Source organism: Nerophis ophidion, linkage group LG01 (genome assembly GCF_033978795.1).
Source record: "Nerophis ophidion isolate RoL-2023_Sa linkage group LG01, RoL_Noph_v1.0, whole genome shotgun sequence".
In the NCBI taxonomy this organism is placed as follows: domain Eukaryota; kingdom Metazoa; phylum Chordata; class Actinopteri; order Syngnathiformes; family Syngnathidae; genus Nerophis; species Nerophis ophidion.
In genome coordinates this window covers 50,966,779-50,991,778 of record NC_084611.1, presented here as the reverse complement: position 1 = coordinate 50,991,778, position 25,000 = coordinate 50,966,779, and the positions used below count along the sequence as shown (strand labels likewise).

At 41.5% G+C, this 25,000-nt stretch overlaps 1 protein-coding gene across 1 annotated transcript in view; it reads left to right on the top strand.

Annotated features, from left to right (window-relative positions):
- Nucleotides 1-25,000, top strand: part of ppp2r2ca (protein phosphatase 2, regulatory subunit B, gamma a) — a 34,283-nt gene that overhangs the window by 495 nt on the left and 8,788 nt on the right. Inside the window, exons 2-6 of the mRNA XM_061906432.1 lie at nucleotides 1-319; nucleotides 1,689-1,786; nucleotides 1,871-2,054; nucleotides 5,198-5,310; nucleotides 9,437-9,614. The exon at nucleotides 1-319 is cut by the window's left edge and continues 12 nt beyond it. Of these exons, the coding sequence (XP_061762416.1) occupies nucleotides 256-319; nucleotides 1,689-1,786; nucleotides 1,871-2,054; nucleotides 5,198-5,310; nucleotides 9,437-9,614 (637 nt within the window). The 5' untranslated portion in view covers nucleotides 1-255. The remainder of the gene's footprint in view (nucleotides 320-1,688; nucleotides 1,787-1,870; nucleotides 2,055-5,197; nucleotides 5,311-9,436; nucleotides 9,615-25,000) is intronic.

The following is a 25,000-nucleotide window of genomic DNA, read 5'->3' as shown; positions in this document are numbered from 1 at the left end:
TTCATTTCACCTTCCGTCTCACCACTTCCTCCTGTCCTTTTCTCATCCCTGCATCCGTAAACTTCTCCCCCCCAAGCTCAGTTTCCACACCTCCCCGTTTCTCCCTCTCCCCGCCGGTCACCCAGGATGCCTATTTCCAAGCCCCTCCGCTAGGCCCTAGCAGCATGGGCGGAGACTGGGCGGGAAGCGAGAGAACGGATTGGACCCTTCCCCTCAGGACGGGCACGCTGGCGGGTCACCCTCCCTCAGCTTCAGATGGGCGAAGACGCTGAGAGCCCCAAGATCAACCACACCTTCCTGCGAGACTATGTCACCGAAGGTAGAACTGGACGTCGCTTGTCCACAGTGTCAAGTTGCATGCTGCTATAACTCGAGAGTTGGCTTCCGTCTTTTCGGAAAGATACTAAATGAAAGGTCGATTCATTGACTGTTTAAAGTCATTATTCTTGATGGAATGAGAATGGCAGCCTCGCAGGTCATCTTAGGGTAAACATTAATTATTTATGGATCTTCTCATTCATCCAGGTCTTGTAGTCACAGGGCCTTCAGTCGACCGGACTGTTTGGTTTGTCTTAGAAGACATCCCACCTCTCATCCAAGTCTAGACTTTATTAGTTCATGGTCTTAGACTTTCATTGTTCAGATGTAGTCTTGGACTTAAATTGGTCAGATCTAGTCTCAGACTTTAATTGGTCAGATCTTGTCTTAGACTTGAATTGGTCAGATCTAGTCTTAGACTCAGATTGGTCAGATTGAGTCTTATACTTGGATTGGTCAGATCTAGTCTTGGACTGTGATTGGTCAGATCTAGTCTAATAATTAGACTGGTCACATGTGGTCTTAGATTTATATTGTTCAGATATAGTGTAGTCTAAGACTTTGATTGGTTGATGTAATCTAGTCTTAAACTAGATTGGTCAGATCTAGTCTAAGACTGAGATTAAAGATATTTAGTCTAATCTTAGACTTTGATTGGTCAGAGCTAGTTTCAGGCTTAGATTGGTCAAGTGTAGTCTAGTCTTGAATTAGATTGGTCAGCTCTAGTCTTAGATTTAGATTGGTCAGCTTTTGTTTTAGACTTTGATTGGTCAGATGTAGTCTTAGACTGAGATTGGTCAGATCTAGTCTTAGGAGTAGACTTAGCTTGGACATATCTAGACTAGTCTTAGACTTAGATTTATGAGATTTTGTCTTAGACGTAGATTGGTCAGATCTATTGTTCAAGTTCAATTAGTCAGATCTAGTATTCTACCTACATTGGTCAGATGTAGTCTTCAACTTAGATTAGTCACATGTAGTCTCCGGCTTTGGTCAGTTCTAGCGACGGACTTAAATTGTTCATATTTAGTCTTAGACCTAGATTAGTCAGATCTATTCTAGTTTTGGACTTAGATTGGTCAGATCTAGTTGTTGACTTATATTGGTCAGATCTAGTCTAATACTGAGATTAAAGATATGTAGTCTATTCTTAGACTTAGATTGGTCAGATGTAGTCTAGTCTTGACTTAGATCGGTCAGATCTAGTCAGACTTAGATGTGTCAGATCTAGTCTTTGACGTACAAACCCCGTTTCCATATGATGGAATGGCTTCCATTCATCCTTCCTGTCCACACTTTGTAAATTTTTGCACTGTCTGTTAGTGTACATTTTATTGCGTTTACTGACCTCTGTTTCGGTCTTTTCGAAGCTGATGTTATCTCCACGGTGGAATTCAACCAGACAGGAGACCTGCTGGCCACGGGGGATAAAGGTGGCCGCGTGGTCATCTTCCAGAGAGAAACTGAGGTCAGTCCCACACAAAACCAGACACATACCATTATAGTGAGCATCTGAAAACCTCAACGGAGTTCCTCTTTGCCTATTTGCCAGTCTAAAGGGCAGTCCGAGGAGGTGGGGGAGACAGGGGACTCTGGAGAGTACAACGTCTACAGCACCTTCCAGAGTCACGAGCCGGACTTTGACTATCTAAAGAGTCTGGAGATCGAAGAGAAAATCAATAAGATTCGATGGCTGCCACAGCAGAATGCCGCACATTTTCTCCTCTCCACCAATGGTAAGAGGCCAGGATTTCTCTTTTGTGTTTGGGGAACTAAATTTTTTTCCACAATTTTTGCTCATCATCCACAATCCCTTGTGGGACAAAAAAAAAAAACATCTTTCTCTGTCTGTGCATTTTAAATAGTAAAAAAAACCTGCGAGAAAGGTAATGTCAGAAAAAGGGTATTGCCATATTTACAGTATTGCTCCACAAAATACAAACATAACAAAACAGTCTGACTAGGATGCCGACTGATGGGATGGTTGTATCTTTCATCATTGGTCTTTTGCTCCCTGTTTAGGTGGTAAATTTCAGCATACTAATCTTTAAAATTGCTGGGAGCAAACAAACATCTTGCTGGGTTGTCCTAGCAATGCTTTCAGTTCTAAGTTGACCAAATGTATATATACATACATACATACACACACATATATATATGTATATATATATATATATATATATATATATATATATACATACATATGCATATATACATATATATATACACATATATATATGTATATACACATATTTATGTATATATACATATATATATGTATATACACATATTTATGTATATATACATATATATATGTATATACACATATTTATGTATATATACATATATCAATCAATGTTTATTTATATAGCCCCAAATCACAAATGTCTCAAAAGACTGCACAAATCATTACGACTACAACATCCTTGGAAGAACCCACATATATGTGTATATATATACATATATATGTATATATACATATAAAAATATACATACATACACGTATATATATATATATATATATATATATATATATATATATATATATATACACATGTATACACACATATTTACATATGCATACATATATACATATATACACACACACATACAGATATATGCATATACACACATATATAGATATATATATACACATATATGTACACTGTATATGCATATATACACATATATTGATACAAATATGTATACACATACATATATACACATATATAAATATATACACACATATATTATGCATATACATAAATACACACAAATAAAAATATACACATGCACACATATATGCTTATACGTATAAATAAAAACATATAGAGTGGGGCAAAAAAGTATTTAGTCAGCCACCGATTGTGCAAGTTCTCCCACTTAAAATGATGACAGAGGTCTGTAATTTTCCTCATAGGTACACTTTAACTTTGAGAGACAGAATGTGAGAAAAAAATCCAGGAATTCACATTGTAGGAATTTTAAAGAATTTATTTGTAAATTTTTCATGTTTGGAGGAAGAAGAATACTGAGTTGCATCCCAAGAACACCAAACCTACTGTGAAGCATGGGGGTGGAAACATAATGCTTTGGGGCTGTTTTTCTGCTAAGGGGACAGGACGATTGATCCGTGTTAAGGAAAGAATGAATGGGGCAATGTATCGTGAGATTTTGAGCCAAAACCTCCTTCCATCAGTGAGAGCTTTGAATGGTTGACCAAATACTTATTTTCCTCCATAATTTACAAATGAATTCTTCAAAATTCTGTCTCTCACAGTTGAAGTGTACCTATGATGAAAATTACAGAGCTCTGTCATCATTTTAAGTGGGAGAACTTGCACAATCGGTGGCTGACTAAATACTTTTTTGCCCCACTGTATATGTGTATGATTATATATATATTCATATACATATATGTGTGTGAATATATACAGACATGTATATTTATATACGTATATACTGTATACATATATATACACATGTATATTAATATATATACATATATAGACAAATGTGTACACACCTATATGTGTATGAATATAAGTGTGTATGTATGTATACATCTTTACCAGTGGCAGTCCTTCAGTGATGTCCGACTTCAATGATTACCTTTCAAAATAACATAATTGATGTCCTCGGGGGTCCGTATCACATCATACCTTATACGCCACATGCAAACATTTCAACGCTTACACAGATGCCTACCGCTAAAGAAGCTGCCCTAAACCCAAAGGTGTGCACAAAGTACATTTAAATTAAATTGAAAAAAATAGGTAAATCGGTTATCAGCATCGCTCTTGAGCAGCATGGAGTCATCTGTATCGGTATTGGTTTACAAAAAAAAACAACCTAATTTTTATCGTTTTCCCCGTCACTATACACCTATTTACCCTTTTATTCAACATGTATTTCTTTTTTGTTGAAGTATTTTAACTATGTGCGGTGGGCCTCTAAAAACTTGGATGTGTGCCACAAATGGCCCCGGTCCGCAGTTCGGGCACCAGCTTTATAGAATGAGTTTAACAACAGCCTGTCAGGTTCAAACACTGATGACATCTATTAAACAGACAGGAAGCAAGGAATCATGCAGAGACAGAGCTAAATTTTGCTCATTTGAGGAGTTTTTTGGCCTGCACTCTAGTTAAAGGTCCAAACTACACTCCAAAGTCCAGCCCACATGCTTCCTCTATTTATTTGGGAGGCCCTTGGTTACATTACTGAAGCTGCAGCTGAAGAAGGTGGGGTAATTTCAGCAAACCTAGTTAGACACAATATATGACTATTCAAGAAATGCAATGTGCTGACAATTGTGATATCACCTCTTCTCTGCTCTGTCTGCGTCCCGGTATTCGATGTTCGGCCTTGGCAGAGTTTGGACACAACACTAATACGAGACGACTTGCAATCTTTTGGATTGGCAGCTTTGCACAGATAGAAAAATACAATGTCAGCACAATTGATAATAACTATAGCAACAGCCTTTAAGCATAAGAGTTGTGTGATAATATATACATAATTATTCTAACACAGCTTCTCTCTAATTTTTGCCTACTTCGATTCAATTACTCTTTACAGTTTAGGTACAGTAAATAAAGTATATGCAACAAATTGAAAAAATTATTTAACATTATTATTTTCATTATTAGTATTATTTATTTAATATTCATGGCCCTCAAAGCCATAAGATTATTTTTGATGTTATCCTTTTCTGCTTGCATCTTCATGAAAAATACTATTTAGAGAAAAAACACGAGTCGACTCCCCTCTGTCATCGTCACACGTTGTCATGACGACCACCACTGACACAATAAAAGTCCCCACTTTGTGCTTTTATTTTCCTATCTTTCACTTTCATGCCGATGTTCTCCCGCCGCAGACAAGACGGTGAAACTGTGGAAAGTGAGCGAGCAAGACAAGAGACCGGAGGGATACAACCTAAAAGATGAGGAGGGCAGACTGAAGGACGTGTCGACCATCACCTCCCTGCAGGTGCACACTTACACACAATAATGTACTTCTGACCTTCTGGAGACCTCCGAAAAATTCCTACCTCTTTAGGACCACCCTTTCTAAATGTAGAAACATTTGTATTTACACCAATAATAATACATACATACTGTGCAAATATAAAAAAGGTACACTTTTAGGACATTTTATTCCCCGCAATTCCCCAATTTTGTGGAAATTCCCATTAAAATGGGACATTCTTCCAAGTTCCACAACTCCCACATTTGTCATCTGATTAAAAGCGTTCCAACTTCAAACTAGTCAGCCTATTTGGGAATTGTGGGATTTCCCTTGAAAAATTCCAAAAACTCTCAGATTTCCCCAAATTTAAAGTTTTACGGGACATTTTTCCCATTCAAAATGAATTGGCCATTTTTCAAACTTCGCCCATTTCCACATTTTTCAACCTATTCAAACAATTCCACCATCAACACATTCTCCATCCTGGAAATTCAAAACAAACTTTTTTCCATGTTCCAAAAAATTCCAGGATTTTCCAGAATTCCTGGTTTTCCAAAGCCCTATTTCCACCCTTTTTTCTGGCGACTACTCCTTCCTCATTTTTTAACGCATTTCAAACATTCCACCGTCAAAATAATTCCTTTTAAACAGGACAAATAACAAAGTTGTTTTTCCCGAAATTCCAGGAATTCCGTAATATCATTTCTCAATTCAACATGTTACTTCTTCAACATTTGTTGACTAATTTGAAAAATTCCAACACCAACCTTTTCAACTCATTCAGACAACTCATTTTGACCTTTTTCAATAAAAATTCCCGCTTTTCCCACAATTCCCCAATTTTTTAGAAATTCCCATTGAAGTGGGACATTCTTCAAAGTTCTACAACTCCCACATTTGTCATCTGATTCAAAGCGTTCAAACTGTTCAGCCTATTCTGGAATTGCGGGATTTCCCTTGAAAAAAAAAAAAAACATTCCCAGATTTATTCAAATTCCAGGTTTTACGGGACATTTTTCCCATTCCAAATTAATTGGCCATTTTTCAAACTTTCCCCATTTCTAAATTTTTCGACCTATTCGAACAATTCCACTATCAACACATTCTCCATCCTGGAAATTCAAAACGATCTTTTTTCCATGTTCCAAAAAAATTCCAGGATTTTCCAGAATTCCTGGTTTTCCAAAGCCTTATTTCCACCCTTTTTTCTGGCGACTACTCCTTCCACATTTTTCAAAGCATTTCAACCGTTGCACCGTCAAAACATTCCTCTTAAAAAGGACCAAAAAAAAGTTGAATTATGGAACTGGCAAAATTCCAATTTTTTTCCGAAATTCCAGGAATTCCATAATACCCTTTCTCAATTCAACATGTTACTACTTTAATGTTTCTTGACTGATTTGAAAAATTCCAACACTAACCTTTTTAACTCATCCAGACAACTAATTTTGACCTTTTTAATGAAAATTCCCGCTTTGCCTGCAATTCACGATTTTTGGGGAAATTCCCATTGAAATGAGACATTCTTCAAAGTTCCATAACTCCCACATTTGTCATCTGATTCAAAGCGTTCCAACTTTAAACTGTTCAGCCTATTCGGTAATTGCGGGCTTTCCCTTGAAAAATTCCAGGAATTCCCAGATTTCCCAAAATTTCAAGTTTTACGGGACATTTTTCCCATTAAAAATGAATTGGCCATTTTTCAAACTACGCCCATTTCCAAATTTTTCATACTATTCAAACCATTCCACCTTCAACACATTCTCCACCCTGGAAAGTCAAAATGTTCTTTTTTCCAGGTTCAAAAAAATTCCAGGATTTTCCAGAGACCTATTTCCACCCTTTTTTTGGGGCGACTACTCCTTCCACATTTTTCAAAGCATTTCAACTATTTCACCGTCAAAAGATTCCTCTTCAGTAGCACAAAAAACAAAGTTGTTTTCCCGGAAATTCCAGGAATTCCGTAATACTATTTCTCAAATCAACATGTTACTTCTTCAACGTTTCTTGACTGATTTGAAAAATTCCAACACCAACCTTTTCAACTCATTCAGACAACTAATTTTTACCTTTTTCTAATAAAAAAATTCCTGCTTTTCCTGCAATTCCCACATTTTTTGGAAATTCCCATTGAAATGGGACATTCTTCAAAGTTCCACAACTCCCACATTTTTCATCTGATTCAAAGCGTTCCAACTTCAAACTGTTCAGCCTATTCGAGAATTGCGGGTTTTCCCTTGAAAAATTCCAAAAATTCCCAGATTTCATAAAATTCCAGGTTTTAAGGGACATTTTTCCCATTCAAAATGAATTGGCCATTTTTCAAACTTTCCCCATTTCCACATTTTTCAAACTATTCAAACCATTCCACCTTCAACACATTCTTCATCCTGGAAATTCCAAACAATCTTTTTTCCATGTTCCAAATTCCAAATCCAATTCCAGTATATTTACCAGAATTCCTGGTTTTCCAAAGCCTTATTTCCACAATTTTTTCTGGCGACTACTCCTTCCACATTTTTTAACGCATTTCAACTGTTCCACTCTAAAAACATTCCTCTTAAACAGGACAAAAAAACGAAGTTCCCGGTTTTTCCGGAACTTCCAGGAATTACGTAATACCATTTCTCAATTCAACATGTTACTTCTTCAACATTTCTTAGCTGATTTGAAAAATTCCAACACCAACCTTTTTAACTCATTCAGACAACTCATTTTGACCTTTTTCAATAAAAATTCACGCTTTTCCGCAATTCCCCAATTTTTTAGACATTTACATTGAAATGGGCCATTCTTCAAAGTTCCACAACCCCCACATTTGTCATCTGATTCAAAGCGTTCCAACTTCAAACTGTTCAGCCGATTCTGGAATTGCGGGATTTCCCTTGAAAAATTCCAAAAAATCCCCAGAATACCCCAAATTCCAGGTTTTATGGGCCATTTTTCCCATTCAATATGGATGGGCCATTTTTCAAACTTCCACCATTTCCACATTTTTCAACCTATTCAAACCATTCTACCTTCAACACATTCCACCATCCTGGAAATTCACAATTTTTTTCCAGGATTACTGCTTTTCCAAAGCATTACTTCCACCATTTATTCCTGGCGACTACTCCTTCCACATTTTTTTAAATGTTTCAACCGTTGCACCATCAAAACATTCTTCTTAAACAGGACAAAAAAACAAAAAAAAATTTTTTAACTGGAAAAATTCTTGGTTTTTCCCCAAATTTCCAGGAATTCCGTAATACCATTTCTCAATTCAAAATGTTACTCCTTTAACATTTTTTGACTGATTTTTGAATAATTCCAACATCAATCCTTTCAACTCATTCAGAACATTCAAGTTTTTTTTGTTTTTTTTTACAATTTTCTAAAAAATTCCCGCCATTTTCAAATTTTGGGGACATTCTTCCAAGTTCCACAACTCCCACATTTTTAATCTGATTCAAACCGTTCCAACTTGAAAATATTCAGCCTGTTTGGGAATTGTGTGCTCTACTTCAACAATTCTAAAAAAAATAAAAAAATTCCAGGATTTCAGTTCAACTTCAGCATTGGAGCATTCACACACAATTCCTTCAGAAATTGTCTCATCTATTTGGTTTTTAATCTTCATTATTTACTTCAAGTTATTACAGTAGGTCTCTATATACATATTTATTGTACTTTAATTAATTTCGACCAAAGGGGGCGCATTTCAATTTCTTACACACACTTGTTGTTTCATATGTTGACCAGAGGGAGAGCACTTTTAAAACCGCCGCACAGTCAATTGGAAAACTCTAATTTTGATAGATTTCACCAGCAGGGGTGCAAATGAGACATTCTCTATTAGATGGAATGGTTTCCTGTATTAGGACACATCATTTGGAAGCTACTTTTCCTTCTTGATGTCTCACGAAGGGTAGAAACACACACACACGCACACGCATGCACACGCACGCGCGCACACACACACACACACACACACACACACACACACACACACACACACGCACACGCATGCACACGCACGCGCGCACACACACACACACACACACACACACACACACACACACACACACACACACACACACACACACACACACACACACACACACACACACACTCCAACAGATGTACTTGTATTTGCATGACGTAGGTACCGGTACTGAAACCCACGGACCTGATGGTGGAGGTGCGGCCCAGGCGGGTGTTCGCCAACGGACACACCTACCATGTCAACTCCATATCGGTCAACAGTGACGGCGAGACCTACCTGTCCGCCGACGACCTCCGCATCAACATGTGGCACCTGGGTATCACCGACCGCAGCTTCAGTATCCTCCACTTCCTTGGTTCTTGGTGCTTGTTCCTTGGTCTTTGGTCCTTGTTTCTTGTTTCTTGGTCCATGGTCTTTGTTTTTTGTTTTTTTGTTCCTTGGTCGTTGGTCCTTGGTCTTTGGTCCTTGGTCTTTGTTTCTTGTTTCTTGGTCCTTCTTTCTTGTTCCTTGTTCAGAAACACGTCTCAAGACGTCAGAGGCATATTTTGATGAAACTTTCAGGAAATGTCAGAACCGTGACAAGGAATGAGTCATCACATTTTGGGGGCGGTCCGTCTCATTTTTACTGGGCTCTGAATCTTGAATTGACTTGATTCAATTCGATTAGCGAGTCTTACTGATACACGATCCAAAATCAAATATTGTAAACAATAAAGCTCTGCGATGAGGTGGGGACTTGTCCAGGGTGTACCCCCGGCTTTCCGCCCGAATGCAGCTGAGATAGGCTCCAGCACCCCCGCGACCGCAAAAGGGACAAGCGGTAGAAAAATGGATGGATGGGTCACAAATAAAAATCGCAATTTAATCAAAAATATGAACAATTCCGGCACCCCTATTTACTTTACGTTTACGTTACGAGGCTTAACTTCTCATGCTATAGCGGGCCGAGTCCCACCTCCACCCACAGAGACAAAGAGTGTGGATGACTGATAAGAGGGTTCACTCTGTTTATTTCAGCAATGTCTCAAAATGGGAGGATTTTGATGAAACTTTCAGGAAACGTCAGGAATGGGACGAGGATCAAGTGATTAGAAATTGGGGATGATCGAGACAAATTGTAGGACGTTACCTGCACTACGATCTAAATCGTTTCTACTACGTTACTTTACGTTAACATTATGAGGCTTAAGTTTTTGCATGTGTATAAGCTAGCAGGTCGAGTCCCGCCTACACCCACAGATACAAAGAATTGGCTGACTGAAAAGAGGGTTCACTCTATTTAAGCAATGTCTCAAAATGGGCCGATTTTGATGGATCTTTCAGGAAATGTCCAAACCGTGACAAGGAATGAGTGATCAGATTTTGGGGCGATCCATATCACTATCTTACCTTTTAGGGCTGTGAATATTTGGGATGCGATTCAATTTGATTTGCCATTCGAACCGATTCTCAATTTAAAATCAATACTTTTTCATTAACATTTTTATCGTTACAGATAAAAATCGCAATTCAATCAAAAATCGATACTTTTTCAACACCCCTATCTACCTTAAGTTTACGTTACGAGGCTTAACTTCTCATGCTATAGCGGGTCGAGTCCCGCTTCCACTCACAGAGACAAAGAGTGTTGATAACTGGCAAGAGGGTTCACTCTGTTTTTTTCAGCAATGTTTCAAAACGGGACGATTTTCATGGATCTTTCAGGAAATGTCCGAACCGTGACAAGGAATGAGTGATCAGATTTTGGGGCGATCCATATCACTATCTTACCTTTTGGGGCTGTGAATCTTTAGGATTCCATTCAATTCGATTTGCGATTCGAACCAATTCTCGATTCAAAATCAATACTTTTTCATTACCATTTTGTATCGTTACAAATAAAAATCGCAATTTCATCAAAAATAAAAACAATCTGACACCCCTATTTACCTTAAGTTTGCTTTACGAGGCTTAACTTCTCATGGTACAGCTGGCCGAGTCCCGCCTCCACCCATAGAGACAAAAAGAGGACTCTGTTTATCTCGGCTTAAAAAAAATGATCTGCGGATTTTAATGAAACTTTCAGGAAATGTTAGAAATGGGGTAAGGAACACGTGAAGTGAAGGAAACTGAATTATTATTATATAGCGCTTTTTCTCTTGTGACTCAAAGCGCTTTACAGAGTGAAACCCAATATATGAGTTCCATTTAAACCAGTGTGGGTGGCACTGAGAGCAGGTGGGTTAAGTGTCTTGCCCAAGGACACAACGGCAGTGACTAGGATGGCGGAAGTGGGGATCGAACCTGGAACCCTCAAATTGCTGGCACGGCCACTCTATCAACCGAGCTGTACTGCCGCAAAAAAATGCATATTTTAAACTTTAATATTATCTGATCCTGCCAATTATATTGTTATATACTGTATTTCAAAACTATTTTTGTGAGATAAAAATAAATAGTCAAATATTTGCTTGTCAACTTAATGAGTTATACAAACCCTGTTTCCATATGAGTTGGGAAATTGTGTTAGATGTAAATATAAACAAAATACAATGATTTGCAAATACTTTTCAACCCGTATTCAGTTGAATATGCTACAAAGACAAGATATTTGATGTTCAAACTGATCAACTTTATTTTTTTTTTGCAAATAATAACTACCGTATTTCCTTGAATTGCTGCCAGGCATGTAAAACGCGTCTACCTTGAACTACTGCTGGGTCAAAATTGTTTCCCAAAATTATAAGCGCATGCTTACTATTACCAACAGGTAAAATTTGTGATGTTATGAGTGAAACTTCCCCTGTCGTCCATCCATCCATCCATCATCTTCCGCTTATCCGAGGTCGGGTCGCGGGGGCAGCAGCCTAAGCATGTAAGCCCAGACTTCCCTATCTCCAGCCACTTCGTCTAGCTCTTCCCGGGGGATCCCGAGGCGTTCCCAGGCCAGCCGGGAGACATAGTCTTCCCAACGTGTCCTGGGTCTTCCCCGTGGCCTCCTACCAGCTGGACGTGCCCTAAACACATCCCTAGGGAGGCGTTTGGGTGGCATCCTGACCAGATGCCCGAACCACCTCATCTGGCTCCTCTCGATGTGAAGGAGCAGCGGCTTTACGTTGAGCTCCTCCCGGATGGCAGAGCTTCTCACCCTATCTCTAAGGGAGAGCCCCGCCACCCGGCGGAGGAAACTCATTTCGGCCGCTTGTACTCGTGATCTTATCCTTTCGGTCATGACCCAAAGCTCATGACCATAGGTGAGGATGGGAACGTAGATCGACCGGTAAATTGAGAGCTTTGCCTTCCGGCTCAGCTCCTTCTTCACCACAACGGATCGATACAACGTCCGCATTACTGAAGACGCCGCACCGATCCGCCTGTCGATCTCACGATCCACTCTTCCTCCACTCGTGAACAAGACTCTTAGGTACTTGAACTCCTCCACTTGGGGCAGGGTCTCCTCCCCAACCCGGAGATGGCACTCCACCCTTTTCCGGGCCAGAAACCATGGACTCGGACTTGGAGGTGCTGATTCTCATTCCGGTCGCTTCACACTCGGCTGCGAACCGATCCAGTGAGAGCTGAAGATCCCGGCCAGATGAAGCCATCAGGACTACATCATCTGCAAAAAGCAGAGACCTAATCCCGTGGCCACCAAACCGGATCCCCTCAACGCCTTGGCTGCGCCTAGAAATTCTGTCCATAAAAGTTATGAACAGAATCGGTGACAAAGGACAGCCTTGGCGGAGTCCAACCCTCACTGGAAACGTGTCCGACTTACTGCCAGCAATGCGGACCAAGCTCTGACACTGATCATACAGGGAGCGGACTGCCACAATAAGACAGTCCGGTACCCCATACTCTCTGAGCACTCCCAACAGGACTTCCCGAGGGACACGGTCGAATGCCTTCTCCAAGTCCACAAAGCACATGTAGACTGGTTGGGCAAACTCCCATGCACCCTCAAAAACCCTGCCGAGAGTATAGAGCTGGTCCACAGTTCCACGACCAGGACGAAAACTACACTGTTCCTCCTGAATCCGAGGTTCGACTATCCGGCGAAGCCTCCTCTCCAGTACACCTGAATAAACCTTACCGGGAAGGCTGAGGAGTGTGATCCCACGATAGTTGGAACACACCCTCCGGTCCCCCTTCTTAAAGAGAGGGACCACCACCCCGGTCTGCCAATCCAGAGGTACCGCCCCCGATGTCCACGCGATGCTGCAGAGTCTTGTCAACCAAGACAGCCCCACAGCATCCAGAGCCTTAAGGAACTCCGGGCGGGTCTCATCCACCCCCGGGGCCTTGCCGCCGAGGAGCTTTTTAACTACCTCAGCGACCTCAGCCCCAGAAATAGGAGAGTCCACCACAGATTCCCCAGGCACCGCTTCCTCAAAGGAAGACGTGTTGGTGGGATTGAGGAGGTCTTCGAAGTATTCCCTCCACCGATCCACAACATCCGCAGTCGAAGTCAGCAGAACACCATCCGCACCATATACGGTGTTGATAGTGCACTGTTTCCCCTTCCTGAGGCGGCGTATGGTGGTCCAGAATCGCTTCGAAGCCGTCCGGAAGTCGTTTTCCATGGCTTCCCCGAACTCTTCCCATGTCCGAGTTTTTGCCTCCGCGACCGCTAAAGCTGCACACCGCTTGGCCCGTCGGTAGCCGTCCACTGCCTCCGGAGTCCTATGAGCCAAAAGAACCCGATAGGACTCCTTCTTCAGCTTGACGGCATCCCTCACTGCTGGTGTCCACCAACGGGTTCTGGGATTACCGCCACGATAGGCACCAACAACCTTGCGGCCACAGCTCCAATCAGCCGCCTCGACAATAGAGGTTCGGAACATGGTCCACTCGGACTCAATGTCCCGCACCTCCCTCGTGACATGTTCAAAGTTCTCCCGGAGGTGTGAATTGAAACGCTCTCTGACAGGAGACTCTGCCAGACGTTCCCAGCAGACCCTCACAATGCGTTTGGGGCTGCAAGGTCTGTCCGGCATCCTCCCCCACCATCGCAGCCAACTCACCACCAGGTGGTGAGCGGTAGAAAGCTCCGCCCCTCTCTTCACCCGAGTGTCCAAAACATGAGGCCGCAAATCAAAAGTCCAATAACAAAACACCACTCGGGTTTAGATCCGAGCGACCATTCTTCCCAATCACGCCTCTCCAAGTTTCACTGTCGTTGCCAACATGAGCGTTGAAGTCCCCCAGTAGGACAAGGGAATCACCCGGGTGAGCACTTTCCAGTACTCCCTCGAGTGTACCCAAAAAGGGTGGGTATTCTGAACTGCTGTTTGGTGCGTAAGCACAAACAACAGTCAGGACCCGTCCCCCCACCCGAAGGCGAAGGGAAGCTACCCTCTCGTCCACTGGGTTGAACTCAAACTTGCAGGCTTTGAGCCGGGGGGGCAACGAGAATTGCCACCCCAGCCCGTCGCCTCTCACTGCCGGCAACGCCAGAGTGGAAGAGGGTCCAGTCCCTCTCGAGAGAACTGGTTCCAGAGCCCTTGCTGTGCATCGAGGTGAGTCCGACTATATCCAGCCGGAACTTCTCTACCTCGCGGACTAGCTCAGGCTCCTTCCCCCCCAGTGAGGTGACGTTCCACGTCCCAAGAGCTAGCTTCTGTAGCCGAGGATCGGACCGCCAAGTGCCCTGCCTTCGGCTGCCGCCCAGCTCACAATGCACCCAACCTCTATGGCCCCTCCTATGAGTGGTGAGCCCATTGGAGGGATGACCCACGTTGCCTCTTCGGGCTGTGCCCGGCCGGGCCCCATGGGGACAGGCCCGGCCACCAGGCGCTCGCCATCGTGCCCCAACTCCGGGCCTGGCTCCAGAGCGGGGCCCCGGTGACCCGCGTCCGGGCGAGGGAAAACTGAGTTCATTTTGATGTAATTCCATAGAAGTCTTTGAGCTGCTCTTTGTCTGATCACAACCCCCCCCACTCCCCCCCCCCCCCCCCCCCCCCCCGCGGCCCGCCCCCTTCCGTGCGTCGGTTGAGGTGGGCGGGGTTTGGTCCTAGCGAGGTGTATAATATAACCAGTAGGAGTCATGGATGCATTGCATTCTGGGTAATTCTTATGTTGTGTTTATAATGTGTTACAGAGCCGATGTTCTCCCGAAATGTGTTTGTCATTCTTGTTTGGTGTGGGTTCACAGTCTGGCACATATTAGTAAGAGTGTTAAACTTGTTTATATCACAACCTTCAGTGTAACTTGTATCACCCAGTATACCTTCCAATCTTGTCCGTGTGATGATAGAAGCAGCGAAATGCATGCTTCAATTGAAGGTTATTCCAAGCCTTCAGGGCTGAAAATAATATCCATAGTAACGTTTTTTTAATTAAATATGCTATTCGTGATGGTAACCTCATATTACACTCAATTTTAACTGCATGCCATTGTTAAGCGTAGTAGTGAGAAGAGGTTTTAAATTAATTAGCGTCCCGGCGGCTGTTAAATGGAAGTACGGTAACTTAGAATTTCATGGCTGCAACACGTGCCAAAGTAGTTGGGAAAGGGCATGTTCACCACTGCGTTACATCACCTTTTCTTTTAACAACACTCAATAAACGTTTGGGAACTGAGGAAACTAATTGTTGAAGCTTTGAAAGTGGAATTCTTTCTCATTCTTGTTTTATGTAGAGCTTCAGTCGTTCAACAGTCCGGGGTCGCCGCTGTCGTATTTTACGCGTCATAATGCGCTACAAATTTTCGATGGAAGACCGGTCTGGACCGTAGGTGGGCCAGGAAAGTACCCGCACTCTTTTTTTACGAAGCCACGCTGTTGTAACACGTGCTGAATGTGGCTTGGCATTGTCTTGCTGAAATAAGCAGGGGCGTCCATGAAAAAGACGGCGCTTATATGGCAGCATATGTTGTTCCAAAACCTGTATGTACCTTTCAGCATTCATGGTTTCTCCACATATGTGTAAGTTACCCATGTCTGGGGCACTAATGCACCCCCATACCATCACAGATGCTGGCTTTTGAACTTTGCCTCGATAACAGTCTGAATGGTTCGCTTCCCCTTTGGTCCGGATGACAAAACAATTTGAAATTTGGACTCGTCAGACCAAAGAACACTTTTCCACTTTGCATCAGTCCATCTTAGATGATCTCAGTACCAGAGAAGCCGGCGGCGTTTCTGGACGTTGTTGATAAATGGATTTCGCTTTGTATAGTAGAGCTTCAACTTGCACTTACAGATGTAGCGACCAACTGTATTTAAAGACAGTGGTTTTCTGAAGTGGTTCTGAGCCCGAGTGGTGATATTCTTTAGAGATTGATGTCTGTTTTTGATACTGTGCCGTCTGAGGGATCGAAGGTCACAGTCATTCAATGTTGGTTTCCGGCCATGCCGCTTATGTGGAGTGACTAATCCAGATTCTCTGTCTTTGAACCTTTTGATGATATTATGGACCGTAGATGTTGAAATCCCTAAATTTCTTGCAATTGCACTTTGAGAAACGTTGTTCTTAAACTGTTTGACTATTTGCTCACGCAGTTGTGGACAAAGGGGTGTACCTCGCCCCATCCTCTCTTGTGAAAGACTGAGCATTTTTTGGGAAGCTGTTTTTATATCCAATCATGGCACCCACCTGTTCCCAATTAGCCTGCACACCTGCGGGTTGTTCCAAATAAGTGTTTGATGAGCAACTTTATCAGTATTTATTGCCACCTTTCCCAACTTCTTTGTCACCTGTTGCTGGCATCAAATTCTAAAGTTAATGATTATTTGCACACAAAAAAAGTTTATCAGTTTGAACATCAAATATGTTGTCTTTGTAGCATATTCAACTTAATACAGGTTGAAAAGGATTTGCAAATCATTGTATTCCGTTTATATTTACATCTAACACAATTTCCCAACTCATATGGAAATGGGGTTTGTACATAAATTATACATTAAAAAAAATCTAATAAACAAAATGCTTTTGCAATTTGTCTGATCATGATTAATCACAGGTTTTTACCTGCATGCATAATGCTGATTAATTACAACAACAAAAAATCAGATCATTCAGGTTTGGGTATTGGGGTCTCCAACTGCTGTTCTAGTTTCAAGCTATTTGAGTTCTTTATCGGACTTCAAATAATAATATATTCCCACAATCACATCCCTGCTTTCTATTAATTGTAATTTTTTTCCCATTTTGAGTGCAACCTTCTTTTTTTTTGAAAGGCCCACTGCATTACATCCAGTAGAAACCATGCAAGTCGACACACGCTGCTGTGTCACGACACACCCCTCTTAAAGTGTCGACTTTGCATTTTTTTGGAGCTTTAGAGCGCCTTTTTTCCTCCACCGTGTCTGAAAACTGCCAGCTGTTAAAGTCTTGGGAGGTGTGAGGGTGGGGGGGATGGGGCGCTGGAAATATTATTGGACGTAAACAGAACAAGGTGTGGTTCTGAGTGCAGAACCACACATTTTGTCTGCTGGGTGCTTTGAAGCTGACCTAGGACATGTCAGTCCTTGGTGTGCTACAGGAGAAGAGCGTGAATAATTCACAGGGCGACTGCACTCTCGTCTGAAGCGTCACTCGAGGATGCCATAAATAGAACGGAGAGAGGCGCAGCGTGGGGTCTCGTAATGTTTGCTGGTTATTATGTGCCGGGGGGGCCAAACAGGAAGTGAGCACGTTGGATCCGTGGTGAGGAGTGAGTTCACTGCCGAAAGTCCACAAATGTTTTGACTCACGCTCAACGATTTGCAAGCAAAGAAAGTATTCTCTGCAATTTTATTTGCACATGGTGCCTTCCGCCAAAAAATAAAGAAGGAACAGGGTGGGGATAGAAATGGTGGACAGGAGAGAGGGGAAACAAGCTCAACCTGTAAGTTAACCTGTAAGTTTTCACTCTTGTGGACGGCGTTTGTGCCCACTCTGCTTCTTCATCTTTCTTAGTTTGGCGGACGGCACCATGCGTAAATAACAGTAGGTCTGGCAGTAAATCGTCTTTTACTTGCAGAATAATTTATTTTTTATTTTACTTGCGAATCATTTTACTTGCAGAATTTTTATTTTATTTTTTTTTACTTGCTCCTCTCCTAGCTGCTACCTTATCGTGGTAGAGGAGTTTGCGTGTCCCAATGATCCAAGGAGCTATGTTGTCTGGGGGCTTTAAGCCCCCTGGTAGGGTCTCCCAAGACAAACAGGTCCTAGGTGAGTGATCAGACAAAGAGCAGCTCAAAGACTTCTATGGAATTACAACATAATGGACTCAGATTTCCCTTGCCCGGACGCGGGTCACCGGGGCCCCGCTCTGGAGCCAGGCCCGGAGTTGGGGCACGATGGCGAGCGCCTGGTGGCCGGGCCTGTCCCCATGGGGCCCGGCCGAGCACAGCCCGAAGAGGCAACGTGGGTCATCCCTCCAATGGGCTCACCACTCATAGGAGGGGCCATAGAGGTTGGGTGCATTGTGAGCTGGGCGGCAGCCGAAGGCAGGGCACTTGGCGGTCCGATCCTCGGCTACAGAAGCTAGCTCTTGGGACGTGGAACGTCACCTCACTGGGGGGGAAGGAGCCTGAGCTAGTCCGCGAGGTAGAGAAGTTCCGGCTGGATATAGTCGGACTCACCTCGACGCACAGCAAGGGCTCTGGAACCAGTTCTCTCGAGAGGGACTGGACCCTCTTCCACTCTGGCGTTGCCGGCAGTGAGAGGCGACGGGCTGGGGTGGCAATTCTCGTTGCCCCCCCGGCTCAAAGCCTGCACATTTGAGTTCAACCCAGTGGACGAGAGGGTAGCTTCCCTTCGCCTTCGGGTGGGGGGACGGGTCCTGACTGTTGTTTGTGCTTACGCACCAAACAGCAGTTCAGAATACCCACCCTTTTTGGGTACACTCGAGGGAGTACTGGAAAGTGCTCCCCCGGGTGCATGTTCAAGCATAAGGGTGTCCATATGTGCACTTGGCACCAGGACACCCTAGGCCGCAGTTCCATGATCGACTTTGTAGTTGTGTCATCGGATTTGCGGCTTCGTGTTTTGGACACTCGGGTGAAGAGAGGGGCACCTGGTGGTGAGTTGGCTGCGATGGTGGGGGAGGATGCCGGACAGACCTGGCAGGCCCAAGCGCATTGTAAGGGTCTGCTGGGAACGTCTGGCAGAGTCTCCTGTCAGAGAAAGTTTCAATTCACACCTCCGGGAAAACTTTGAACATGTCGCGAGGGAGGTGCGGGACATTGAGTCCGAGTGGACTATGTTCCGAACCTCTATTGTCGAGGCAGCTGATTGGAGCTGTAGCCGCAAGGTTGTTGGCGCCTGTCGTGGCGGTAATCCCAGAACCCGTTGGTGGACACCAGCAGTGAGGGATGCCGTCAAGCTGAAGAAGGAGTCCTATCGGGTTCTTTTGGCTCATAGGACTCCGGAGGCAGTGGACGGGTACCGACGGGCCAAGCGGTGTGCAGCTTTAGCGGTTGCGGAGGCAAAAACTCGGACATGGGAAGAGTTCGGGGAAGCCATGGAAAACGACTTCCGGACGGCTTCGAAGCGATTCTGGACCACCATACGCCGCCTCAGGAAGGGGAAACAGTGCACTATCAACACCGTGTATGGTGCGGATGGTGTTCTGCTGACTTCGACTGCGGATGTTGTGGATCGGTGGAAGGAATACTTCGAAGACTTCCTCAATCCCACCAACACGTCTTCCTTTGAGGAAGCGGTGTCTGGGGAATCTGTGGTGGACTCTCCTATTTCTGGGGATGAGGTTGCTGAGGTAGTCAAAAAGCTCCTCGGCGGCAAGGCCCCGGGGGTGGATGAGATCCGCCCGGAGTTCCTTAAGGCTCTGGATGCTGTGGGGCTGTCTTGGTTGACAAGACTCTGCAGCATCGTGTGGACATCGGAGGCGGTACCTCTGGATTGGCAGACCGAGGTGGTGGTCCCTCTCTTTAAGAAGGGGGACCGGAGGTTGTGTTCCAACTATCATGGGATCACACTCCTCAGCCTTCCCGGTCAGGTTTGTTCAGATGTACTGGAGAGGAGGCTACGCCGGATAGTCGAACCTCGGATCCAGGAGGAACAGTGTGGTTTTCGTCGTGGTCGTGGAACTGTGGACCAGCTCTATACTCTCGGCAGGGTTTTTGAGAGTGCATGGGAGTTTGCCAAACCAGTCTACATGTGCTTTGTGGACTTGGAGAAGGCATTCGACCGTGTCCCTCGGGAAGTCCTGTGGGGAGTGCTCAGAGAGTATGGGGTACCGGACTGTATATTTGTGGCGGTCCGCTCCCTGTACGATCAGTGTCAGAGCTTGGTCCGCATTGCTGGCAGTAAGTCGGACACGTTTCCAGTGAGGGTTGGACTCCGCCAAGGCTGTCCTTTGTCACCGATTCTGTTCATAACTTTTATGGACAGAATTTCTAGGCGCAGTCAAGGCGTTGAGGGGTTCCGGTTTGGTGGCCGCGGGATTGGGTCTCTGCTTTTTGCAGATGATGTGGTCCTGTTGGCTTCATCTGGCCGGGATCTTCAGCTCTCGCTGGATCGGTTCGCAGCCGAGTGTGAAGCGACCGGAATGAGAATCAGCACCTCCAAGTCCGAGTCCATGGTTCTCGCCCGGAAAAGGGTGGAGTGCCATCCCCGGGTTGGGGAGGAGAAGCTGCCCCAAGTGGAGGAGTTAAAGTACCTAGGAGTCTTGTTCACGAGTGGGGGAAGAGTGGATCGTGAGATCGACAGGCGGATCGGTGCGGCGTCTTCAGTAATGCGAACGTTGTACCGATCCGTTGTGGGGAAGAAGGAGCTGAGCCGGAAGGCAAAGCTCTCAATTTACCGATCGATCTACGTTCCCATCCTCACCTATGGTCATGAGCTTTGGGTCATGACCGAAAGGATAAGATCACGGGTACAAGTGGCCGAAATGAGTTTCCTCCGCCGTGTGGTGGGGCTCTCCCTTAAAGATAGGGTGAGAAGCTCTGCCATCCGGGAGGAACTCAAAGTAAAGCCGCTGCTCCTCCACACCGAGAGGAGCCAGATGAGGTGGTTCGGGCATCTGGTCAGGATGCCACCTGAACGCCTCCCTAGGGAGGTGTTTAGGGCACGTCGAGCCGGTAGGAGGCCACGGGGCAGACCCAGGACACGTTGGGAAGACTATGTCTCCCGGCTGGCCTGGGAACGCCTCGGGATCCCCCGGGAAGAGCTAGACGAAGTGGCTGGGGAGAGAGAAGTCTGGGCTTCCCTGCTTAGGCTGCTGCCCCCGCGACCCGACCTCGGATAAGCAGAAGATGGTAGATGGATGGATGGATACTTGCGAATCATTTTACCTGCAGTATTTTTTTTACCAGCAAATGTGTTTTTACTTGCAATTTTTTTTTTTTTTTTGACAAACTAATTTTTTGCTGGCAGAAAAGTTTTTTAACTTGCAAATTGTTTTTATGCTTGCATTAAATACATTTTTCTTTCATAAAATTATTTTTTTTTACTAGTGAATGTTTTGTTTGTTTGTTGTTTTACTTGCAAAATGTTTTGTTATGTGTAAATCGTTTTTTAATTGAAGAAAATAGTTTTTGTTTTACTTTGTGAATTGTTTTTTGAAGAAATAGATTTGCTTTTATACTCGTAATTTTTTGGGGAATTGCGAAAAATATATGTTTTAAGTTGCAAATAGTTTTTTTTTTTACTAGTAAATCATTTACTTGCAGATTTTTTTTTTTTTTACCTGTGAGTCGTTTTTAGTTGCAGAAATATATATATAATATACATATATATATATATATATATATATATATATATATACATATATATATATATATAATTTTTTTTTTACTTGCGAATAGTTTATCTGCAAAAAATCGGTTTAACTTGCAAATAGTTTTTTTACTTGCATAAAATTATACTTTTACTTGCATAAACAAGTTTTTTCACTCAGAACATTTTTTTTTTTTTACTTGTGAAATGTTTTGTCACTTTCAATTCGTTTTTTTAATTGAAAAAAATAGTTTTTTTGCTAGCGATTTGTTTTACTTGCAGAAAATACCTTTACCTTTTGAATATTTAGTTTTTGCTTGCAAAATATATATATATATTTTTTGCTTGCAAATTGTTATATGACAGAAATTAGCTTTTGCACTTGTATATATTTTTTCAACTGGGAAAAATATATTTTTTAAATTGCAAATTGTTTTTTTTTTAACAGGAAATCATATACTTGCAGGATTTTTTTTTTTTTTTTTACCTGCGAATCGTTTTTCTTGCAGAAATATTGGTTTAACGTGCGAATAGTTTTTTTACTTGCATTAAAGTATTTTTTTACTTGCATAAAATAAAATATATATATATTTTTTTACTTGCAAAATGTTTTGTTACATGCAAATTGTTTTTTTAATTAAATACATTTTTTATTTTTTGGCTTGCGAATTGTTTTACTTGCAGAAAATACTTTTACTTTTTTTTACTTGCATAAAATAAAATATTTTTTTACATCCATATAAAAAAAATTTAACCAGCGAATAGTTTTTTTTTAATTAAAAAAAAAAGCTGTTTTTACTTACAAAATGTTTTAGTGTTTTACTGGCGAATTTTTATTTTACTAACAGAAAACTTTTTTTACTTGAAAATGTTTTTTTACTTGCAAAAAATAGTTTTGTTTTTACAAGCGAGATGTTTTTTTAATCTGCAGGAAATTGGTTTAACTTGCAAAATGTTTTCATACTTGCATAATATAATAAAATATTTTTTCAACTTGCATAATTATTTTTTTTTTTAACTAGTGAATAGTTTTTTTTTGGTATAAAATTGTTTTTAGTTGCAAAAGAATTTAGTTTTTATTTGCAAATTGTTTTTTTTACTAGTAGAAAACTTTTTTTTACTTGCAAATATTTTTTTATTTGCAAAAAATAGTTTAGTTTTTACCAGCGAGTCATTTTTTTTATCTGCAGAAATTTTTTTTAACTTGCAAAATGTTTTCATACTTGCATAAAATCCAATAATTCTTTATTTTGTATAAAAAAAAAATTTTTTCGGTGAAAAAAAACTTTTTTTTACTAGCAGAAGACTGTATTTACTTGCAAATGTTTTTTACTTGCAAAAAATAGTTTTGTTTCTACAAGCGAGTCATTTTTTTATCATTAGAAAATAAGTTTAACTTGCAAAATGTTTTCATACTTGCATAAAATAATGAAATATTTTTTTTACTTGCATACATTTTTTAAAAACTAGCGAATAGTTTTTCTTTTGTAAAAAAAACGTTTTGTACTTGCAAATACTTTTTTTAGTTGCAAAAAGTTGTTTTGTTTTTACAAGCTAGTCATTTTTTTATCTGCAAAAAATTGGTTTAACTTGCAAAATGTTTTCATACTTGCATATAATAATAAAATATATTTTTTTACTTGCATACAAAAAAATTTCAACTCACAAATAGTTATTTTTGGGGTTAAAAAACTGTTTTTACTTGCTAGAAAATGTTGTATTTTATTTTCAAATTTTTTCACGAGTAGAAAACTTTCATCTGCAAATGTTTTTTTTTACTTGCAAAAAATAGTTTTGTTTTTGCAAGCGGGTCGTTTTTTTTGCAGGAAATTGGTTTAACTTGCAAAACGTTTTTACACTTGCATAGAATACAATATTTTTTTTACTTGCATAAACATTTTTTAACTTGCAAATAAATTTAGTTTTTTACTTGCAAATTGTTTTTTTTACAAAAAAAAACTTTTTTTTTGCTTGTTAATGTTTTTTTACTTGCAAAAAAAGTATCGTTTTTACAAGCTAGTCATTTTTTAATCTGCAGAAAGTAGGTTTAACTTGCAAAATGTTTCATACTTGCATAAAATAATTTTTTTTTTTTACTTGCATAATTTTTTTTAACCAGCCAATAGTTTTTCTTTTGTAAAAAAATGTTTTCATTTGTAAAAAAAAATGTTTTTATTTGCAAAATAATTTAGTTTTTTATTTGTTTGGGGGCGTGGTTGGGGCGGTGGGCATGGTTAAGAGGGGAGGAGTATAATTCACCCACTCCAGTATTCCATATATATATATATATATATATATATATATATATATATATATATATATATATATATATATATATATATATATATATATATATATATATGTGTAATGAAATATGTATAGCTAGAATTCACTGAAAGTCAAGTATTTTATACAAATGAATATATATATATATATTCATATGTATGAAATACTTGACTTTCAGTGAATTCTAGCTATATATATTTCCTTATATATATAAATAAAATAAATAGTTGAATTTCTGACGGCACCTATCAAATACACGGTAATAAAAACACAGTTGTTCCACTAACTGTACTGTGCTTGCTGGTTACTAAAAAAAAAACAGCACTTACCTTTCACTATTGGAGCAACCTTTAATCTGCCATTTGCGTATTGGCGAGCGATCTCCGAATCCGGAAACATATATCACGGATTTGTTGAAAACATCCGCAAATGAGAACCTTGATGTTGCTTCCAGCTATCAGCATAGCCATCTTTGTCTTAGCATAAGTTACATCATTGGGTCTCCATTTTGCGAGGTGGGCCATAATACTGGGTTGTGAACGATGCTGCGCTGCGGACGCTTTGTCCTTCGCTGACCGTTCATGGCTGAGTATAGCCGTTCGGCCGCTTTGTTCAATGGAGAAGTCTGTTCGACAAAATTTACAGGCAACATACCCCTTCCACTTCAAACTCTCCTGGATAAACTGAAATTCGTGTTTCCAATCGTTCTGGAACTTGCAAGCGTGTTTTTTCATTTTGCTCGTCGACGGTGTAATATATTGGGTTGGAGTCAATAACCAGGCAACGTGA